The sequence below is a fragment of the Pteropus vampyrus genome, unplaced genomic scaffold, assembly GCF_000151845.1.
Source record: "Pteropus vampyrus isolate Shadow unplaced genomic scaffold, Pvam_2.0 Scaffold53, whole genome shotgun sequence".
In the NCBI taxonomy this organism is placed as follows: domain Eukaryota; kingdom Metazoa; phylum Chordata; class Mammalia; order Chiroptera; family Pteropodidae; genus Pteropus; species Pteropus vampyrus.
The window spans coordinates 1,995,576-2,004,248 of record NW_011888834.1 but is presented as its reverse complement, the minus strand read 5'-3'; the positions used below and the strand labels follow the sequence as shown (position 1 = coordinate 2,004,248).

The window sequence follows — 8,673 nt, the reverse complement described above, 5'->3', positions numbered from 1 at the left end:
GACATTTATATAATTTTGAAGTGATTACCTTGATAAATCTAGTACCCATTTGACAACATACATAATTATTACAATAGTATTAACTATATTCCCTATGCCATATTTTACATCCATATGACTATTTTGTAACTACCAGTTTATTCTTCTTAATTCTTTCTCCTTTTTTACTCATTCCTCCAACCTCCTGCCCATCTGGCAACCATCAAAATGGTCTCTGTATCTATGAGTTTGTTTCTGTTTTGTTTGTTTATTTTGTTTAGATTCCACATGGAAGTGAAATCATATGGTATTTGTCTTTCTCTGTCTGACTTTCACTTAGCATAATACTCTGGGTCCCTTCATGTTGCTGCAGATGGCAAAATTTTATTCTTTTTTATGGCTGAGTAATATTCCATTGTATATATGCACCACTTCATCTTTATCCATTCATAGACACTTAGATTGCTTCCATATCTTGGCTATTGTAAATACTGCTGCAATGAACCTATGGATGTATATCTTTTCAAATTAGTGTTTGGGGTTTCTTCGAATAAATACCCAGAAGTGGAATTACTGGATCCTTTTTTGTCTCTTGTTATAACTTTTGTTTTAAAGTCTATTCTGTCTGGGATAAATATTGCTATCCCAGCTTTTTTTCTATTTTTATGCAATATCTTTTTCCATTTCTTTGATTTCAGTCTGTGTACACCTTTCAATCTAAAATGATATTGTATTCTTTATTTCTGACTAGTACTTCTTTATGTTTTTTTATGTCCATTTTTATGTTTTCTTTGTCTTTGTTCTCACTGAAATTATTGATCATCCTTATAACCAGTGTTTTGAACTCTGCATCTGGTAGATTGTTGGTCTCCATTTTTTTAGTTCTTTTTCTGAAGCTTTGTTCTGTTCTTTCATTTGAGATATGTTTCTTTGTCTCCTCATTTTGACTCCCTCCCTGTGTTTGTTTCTATGTATTAAGTAGAGCTACTATGTCTCTACCTAATTAATTGGTAGAATGGCCTTATGTGGTAGGTATCCTGTGAGGTTGAGTGGCACAGTCTCCCTGGTCACCTGGGCTGGGTACTCTAGGTGTGTCCCTTGTATGGGTTGTATGTGCCCTCCTGTCGTAGTTGAGCCTTGATTGCTGATGGCATGTCAGTGGCTTCTTCTGTATATCTTTAGTTGCTAGATTATTCTCAATGATGGTTGTTCTGTAGTTTAGTTGCAATTTTGACAATGGTCATGGGAGAGGCGAGCATAGCATTAATCTTACCTCACCGTCTTGACTAGAAGCTTGGGGGAAGTTTTCTTGTGAGCCTTACATTGCCTCTGTTCCCTTCAAATTTATTGTAACTTTTGTTTTTTTGGCCTCTGAATTTTATGTTAAAAACTCTCCCAAATGTCTTATAACCCTTGGCTACTTGATCATACTTATGAGTGAAGTAATGAAAATACTGCTCAGAAGTTCTATGTGTAGAGATGGACTTCTCGTGCAGTTACTAGTGTGAACCTGGGAGCCAGTTCCCGTATATTTCTTATTGATTCTCATTCTTCAGATAGAAATTCATCTATCTTTTGTCTATGGTGTAAGTGGTGTATGGTAGGCCAGCAGCTTTCTGGTAGCCTAGTGAGAGAAGATAGCTTTGGTTAATAATACTTGGTATATAAACTCACGTGTAATTCTTATTTTTGCTACAGCTTGACATCTTTGTTTTTACCTATTTTTAGTAGCCTGAAAACATACTTCTCTCATTTAAACTCCAATCCTCATAGGTAGGGAGCACAGTGGGTTAGCCACAGAAATCACCTGGTGATTGGAATTGAGTAAAGAACCCAGGAGATTCTTAACTGCCCCATATAAAAAAATGTCAGTCTTTTTGTTTTCACCTTTAACCCTACCTTCAGGAATACCTGATGCCTCCAATTTTAAGTAATTTCAAAGTTCAATAGTATAAAAAAGTATGTTTCCATCCCAGTAATTCTCAGCCATTTGCAAAAGTTTATATCAGTTCAACCACCTGCTTTCCTGTTTCATCTGATGCTTTAGTGTAATTTTCATAGGGTTTCTAGAGAAAGTGAAGATTAACTCTTGTGCAGTCTGCTATATATTATAAGTTGCTAAGAATTCTCTAAAAGAAACCTATCAAAATAAGGAAAATAGAATGTGCTGGTAATGTTGGAGGAGGTCATCGCGAAGACATGACCTCTGGTTGACCTGTGAGCTGGACTCAGGCTCCTTACACCCTGACCTGTCCCTGGAATGTACATGGGTCCATTACATTGACAACACAGTATTAACATGTGAGGGCTCGCGTCTGCTGCAGGATCCTGAAAGCTTTGCTGGAACATCTGTGAGGCAAAAGATAGGTAGTGAACCCACAGAAAATTCAAGGCCCAGGCACTGCTGTGAAGTTTTTGAGAGAGTTTTGGCTGAATAGGACCCAAGTTGTCCAAGAAGCTGCGATTGATAAGGTGCAAGCGTATGCAACCTCTAAGAATGTAAAAGAAGTACAAGTCTCCGTTGGGACTTTGGGGTTTTGGAGGACTTTTATTCCCCATCTGGCATAGTGCCTCTATCCCTTATACCACCCTGTAAAGAAAAGGTACAAACAGGACTGGGGATCAGAGCAGCAAGCTGCCTTTGAGAAGACAAAAATACTAGTGAAACAGATTAAAGCTCTGGGCACCTCCCAAGCAGGGCTGAATTAGATGACCTTTGACTTCATTAAGTATGAGTTGGGCACTGTGGCAGAGACAACAGAAGGAGAGAGTGCCCCTAGGATTTTTGTTCCCACCTTTGGAAGGGAGTAGAAACTCAATATGCTCCCACAGAGCAACAGCTCCTAGCAGTGTACACAGTGCTCCTCCAGGTAGAGCCTCTCCTGGAGGCACAGCATATCATGGAAAGAACTTGCCTTCCTGTTAGGGGTGGGTTGAGAACAGGTTCCATCGACCCACCATTGCCATGGCTCAAAATCCCACGTTGCTTAAGTAGCATGCCTGTTTGCAGAAAAGGAACACCATCACCAGCCCAGTGTTTCTAGATTCTAGGCCCTGTGGAGTATTTAGGTCCTCCAAATGCTGACCCTATACCTGTGGCAGCCTCTGCAGCCTGTAGAGAGGAAGTGGGGGACATTCTCACTGATATTAGCTCCATTTTCATTCATTCTTTCAAAACAAGCTATGGAGACAGTCTTATAGATAATTTTTATAAGCACAGTAGTTGTACTGTTTCAAACTAAGATGGCTGTAGTCAGGGCAGCCTGCCCACGTGGACTGCAGTTGCTATTCAGCTCAGCACTGACACCACTGGAATATAAACAGGAATCAGCTGCAGCTGCCAGTGGGTTGAACTCAGAGTGGTTTGGCTGGTGATCTCTCCGTTTGCACTGATAGTTGGGCTATTCTAAAGGGATTAACCCTCTGCCTGGACAATGGGAAGCCGAGGGGTAGATGATTATGAATAAAGCCTTGTGGAATCAGGATATGTAGAAAGATTTTGAGGTTTGCCTTGCATGAGCCCGTGGCAGTTCTCACTGTGGTCTTCCAAGTCCAGGCTTATAAGACAGTGACACTGCCTTGCAATCGGGAAGCTGAAGTCTTAGCTCATGTATGAGCCCTAGCAACTGACCCTTCAGTCGATACAGCAGAGTGGGTGCTTAGTAGTGCCCAGGTGGGATGCCACATTGCCAAGGATGCTAGATTGCCCTTGAAATAGTGATAAGGTTAATGTATTAATGGCGTGCTTTATGTTTTCTAAACAATGCCCAAGGCAACTGCCAAAGGTGTCTGGGGCCATTCACCAAAGTTCTCAACAGGTTGGCAAATGATTATATTGTCCTCCTCCCTCTGAGTGAGGGTTCTAAATATGCCTTGGTTTGTGAGAACACTGTTTGGCCTAACACAAATTTTCCCTGCTGTCATGCAAACCAGGCTACCACCAGTAGGGGTCAGAAAGCTGAGTACCATGTATGGGTACATATGCTTGTCAAATAGACAGTGGCTAGGGATCACATTTCAAAGGTCATGATGTGCAAGACTGGGTAAAAGAACCTGACATTGAATAGAGGTCCTATCTCCCCTATTACCTACAAGCAGCAGGTTTGGTAGAAAGGAAAAATGGAATATTAAAACAGCAGATTGAATTAAAGGCAAAATGCTTTGTTGGCTATACTAAAGTACTATCCCAGGCTTTAAACCATTAGAATGACCAGCTAGTAGGGCTGGTTGCCCCATATGCCAGACTGAGGACCCTGCCAATACACTCAAGACCTGAAAAGTATGAAAGTCAAAGAAGACTTCATCATTGAGCAATGTTCCATGTTGCTGAGAGCACCGAGTCCCATTGTGCCTGGGAAAGACATTGTCTACTGGAATTTGCACTGAGACACCCCACAGGGATGGGAGAGTTACTTTGTACCCCTGGGTAAAAGGAAACTACTCAATCTCCAGTAGGACCCCATTGTTCTGCTGTAAACCAGACCTATTACAATGCATTTGACCAGAAATGGAACACACACCATTGAGAGAAAGGAGAATGTGGGATTCCTGTTCTGGCATGTCCTAGTCACAGTGCATCTCTTCACACCTGACAGTGCTGCCTCACCATCCAACATGGTGGTGTGCACAACCAAGTCTAGCTCCTAAAGGTCCCAACCCCCCTTTCCTCTAGTCCAGGTGGGCACATTCTGTTTCCCACCAGTGCGATCATCTGGCTGACATCTTTGTCACCTCCATTGCCTGGAGGACACTATAGGACATATGGAAGCCATTACTTAATTCAATCAGTAAGCTTTGAATGATAGCCAGCAAAGCTTGACTTTACTGAACACTGAAATGTCCTTAATGAGAAAGCTGTCCTCTAAAATAGAATGTCCACAGACATAACTACTACCTTGAAAGGAAGCACCTGTGCCATTATCTAAAGAGAATGTTTTATGTTCGTACCTGAGGAGTCTGCCAATATGTCATCTTGATTAAACCAGATGAAGATATAAGTAAATGCCCTGATTGATCTAACACTCAGCCTAGGGGACTTTGTAAATCAGTGGTTTGGATCATGGGATTCCTGGTAAACAAAAATGTTACTTACTTTGAGCATAATTATCTTAATCTGTGTTTCTCTTATATGTGCCTAAATTGCAGTCAGATAGCTACCAAAGAGCCACCTCCATGCGAATAAAACCCCTTGCTGATCATGCAGGGTTTGTTGAGAAAGATGCTGTGGAGGGGTAAAGTGTTGGAGGAAGTCATCAAGAGGATGTGACCTCTGGCCGTCCCATGAGCTGGACTCCAGATAATCAGAGGCTCCTCACTCCCTCCCCTTGACCTTGGAATGTATGCCCCACCCACCATTCCCACAGTAGGAATTGTTTTCAGGGACCTAGCCTTGAGAAAGTAAGGTGTTGTTTGACCATCTGGACTGAATAGTGACTGAACCCAGTTAAGGCCTCTGCATAAACTTTTAAGATTCTGGCAGGTGGGTGTGGAGATCTACTTGTCTCGTGACCTAACAAGACAAGCCTTGTGTTTAAGTTCTCTTGTGTATTAAACTTGCCACCTACCAATCTGGAGTGATCTGTGTGTTTCTTTGGTCTCTCCCTGCCCTCTGTGTATCAGATCAGTTTGCAAACCACTAGGTAACCAGAGAGAGCTTAATTATTTGGAGTTTACACAACAATATCTCCATGTTTCATGTCAAAACTTATTTTTAAATTATCTATTTTAATCTAAAAGTGATATTTATAAAATGATATTATCTAAATCAGTGAAAGAGATTTTTATTACTACTCAGTACTTATCATTATAAATGCATGCCTGAAACAAAACATGAGTTTTACATTTTAAAGTTATTTGACTATTTAAAACTTCATATAACTGGATTTTAGTAAAATTTCTAATTATAAAATTAGTATCAATTAGAAAATATACATATTCATCTAACATTTGCTATTATACTCTAAAAATTGTTTCTCCCATTTTCTTCTATTTTTACTTTATTCTTTTCTGTTACTTTTCCATAGTTTTTCTTTCTTATTTTCCTTTTAAATTTTCTTTATTATCCTTTATTTATCCTTAATAAATTTTCTTTATTATATTGTATAAACTCACCATCATCCTTGAATATTTAGTTCTTTGTTCTTTTTTCTGAACGCACTATTGTTATAAACAAATTCCTTCAAATATATAGATAACAGTCACCTGATTTGGAAAATCTTCCCTTTGATTTTAACTACTTTGTTTTTTTTAAATAATAACTCCATTTTTATTCTTTCAAAATAAGTAGATCCCTTAAAAGCTATACATATGGAATGAAGGTAGATAATTTTTTATAAGCACAATAGTTGCGCTATTTCAAATTAATTAATATGACATTTCATTTGCTTTGGAAGGGATCACAGAATAAAATTTCCTCACTGAAATTACTTATCTTTTGTTTTATCTAAATTGAAACTTTAAAAAATGTTTTTTTATCTTATTCTATATCTGTATTATTTATTTCCAGAAATGAACCAAATAAAAAAATATGTGAATATGAAAAAATTTCTTTTACATTTTCTTGACTATTAAGATTGTGAAAATAAATTTCATTTAAACCATTTTTTATTATAAAAAATAAATACTGTAAAAAAAAGAGTAGCTTCAGCAATGTACACAGAAGAAATTTTCAAGTTGACATTAGAACATACTGGGTTTTACCAAAGCATAAAACATACATTGTGACTACAGTTGTTGAATGGGTGATAGTTTCAACTATAAGCATAACCAGGTACTATACTTTAACAGAAATTTAGATTGAAGACAGTATTTACTAGTTTTTAAAACTATAATTTTGATCTTAACGGAATGGGTGCAAGTCTTGACTTTGCCACTGTGATTTAATTCATTATTTTAGTTCTCTGGGCCTTAGTTTAATTGACAGAAAAATGGAAGTTTACAAACAAAGACTATCATAAAGATTGAACAATCTTTTATATACAGAGTATTTAACGTAGTACCTGGCACATAGTGAGCATTCAATGAATGGTTGTTAATGTTATTATCAGGCCATTCAAATTAATCAAATTCAATCAAAATTAACGAAACTTTACAAGTCACAAAGAAAATTAATTCCATTTAATACCAAAATTGGTAGCATTACTAGTATTTATTCTTTGGGCAAATGAAAACATCTAGGCTTTTATGCTCAAAGAAGGTGATATACTGAATTATTACCATCTCCAAATAAAACACAATAGGAAGTGGTAAGGATTGTGGGTAACATATGCTCTTATTTTACAAGCTGAGAAAAAATTTTTTAAAGTGTATATTAGTCTGGTCACTAGCAACAGCTTTCTTTTCAGTATAGTTGGAAGAATCACTTATTCAACAAATATTCTTTGATTGCCTATTATGTGCCCGGCTATGTTTACCTACCATGCAAAAGGAAATACCTCCTTTTTATGCTCTGAATACTTTCCTTTTCCACAGACATTTCCACTGGGCCTGGGAGATGGGCAATTCTATGCATGGACAGATGGTTTGAGAAGAAAAGACTGGCATGACTATGAAAGCATTCAAAAAGAGGCTATGCGCGCAGGTATGGAGTTCAGCGTAAGCCAAAGTGCTACTTTACTTACTGCAGTGTCTCATTTGTCACTTACAGGGTCTCTAATTAGTATTTCTTCTGCACACAGTAAGGTATGTCTCATGGGGATACTGAAGGTCAACACCAGACAGAACTAAAACAATTTCAAAATTCAGAGAGAAACAAATGATAAATGGTCTTTACAATATTAGTTGAAGAAGAGGTCATTAAAGTTTTAGAAAGCTATAGTACTTTGTATTTCCAATCTGCTTTTTAATAATTTCTGGAGGTATCTTGAGATTTAGCAATGAGACTTGACTTAGTAGACATATTATCTTAAACTAGATTCACTTATTAGGCCTGGGGCATGTTTAACCAGCAATACAAAGTACTAAATGGGGACCATGTCCTAGACATCGGCAGGGATACAACAGGTTGCTGTATCACAGGAGCCAGGGACCCAACTTTGGTGTTACTTGGGCAAACGGACAAGCAGTTAAACATAGTTAAGTAGGTCTGTATATGTGTAGTAGAATTCTCATCTTGAGTTAGAGATGGAGGAAACATTTTACTTCTTGGAAAAATTAACAGGAAAAAGCAAAATTTTCTAGAAGTTCTAAAGAATTAGGTTGCTGGAAACAGGATTCAGAATGCTGAATAAGTAGAAATTGAATGAAAGTGAATACCATATGATAGGAAGCCCATATTATACTATTTGACCAAAGGAGCTCTAGTTCTTTTTTTTTTTTCATAGTGAGGATGTCACAGAAATAAAGAAACTGTGTTTGGTAGAGACATCTGAGCAGCCCCAAGATGCTGCATTTCAGTTGAAATCAGCAGCAGAACTACGAGCAGCCACAGTGTGAGGTCCTCCTGGTCAGCCTTCCTCATAACTCGTTCTGTCAGGAAAACGGGAGTGAGGGCATCTAAACAGCCTTGAGGTTGTTCCAGGCTGTGAAATGTTCCGAGCCCTGAGTCAGGTGTGGTTGATGTAATTATAGCCTTCTTTCATTTTCTTCTCTTATTCCTTTTTTCTAAATCATGCCACCTCCTCCCCTGACGTCATTAAAGCTCCTCTTCCCAAGGATGTTCTCTATTCCTCAGAGAATCATTCTCTTCCAGGTTTC

The 8,673-nt window shown here is 38.2% G+C and overlaps 1 protein-coding gene across 1 annotated transcript in view; it reads left to right on the top strand.

The window, feature by feature from the left end:
- The window catches only part of GALNTL6 (polypeptide N-acetylgalactosaminyltransferase like 6), a 952,184-nt gene that overhangs the window by 328,125 nt on the left and 615,386 nt on the right, over nucleotides 1-8,673 (top strand). The window contains exon 2 of the mRNA XM_011360343.1: nucleotides 7,450-7,558. Within this exon, the coding sequence (XP_011358645.1) occupies nucleotides 7,450-7,558 (109 nt within the window). The remainder of the gene's footprint in view (nucleotides 1-7,449; nucleotides 7,559-8,673) is intronic.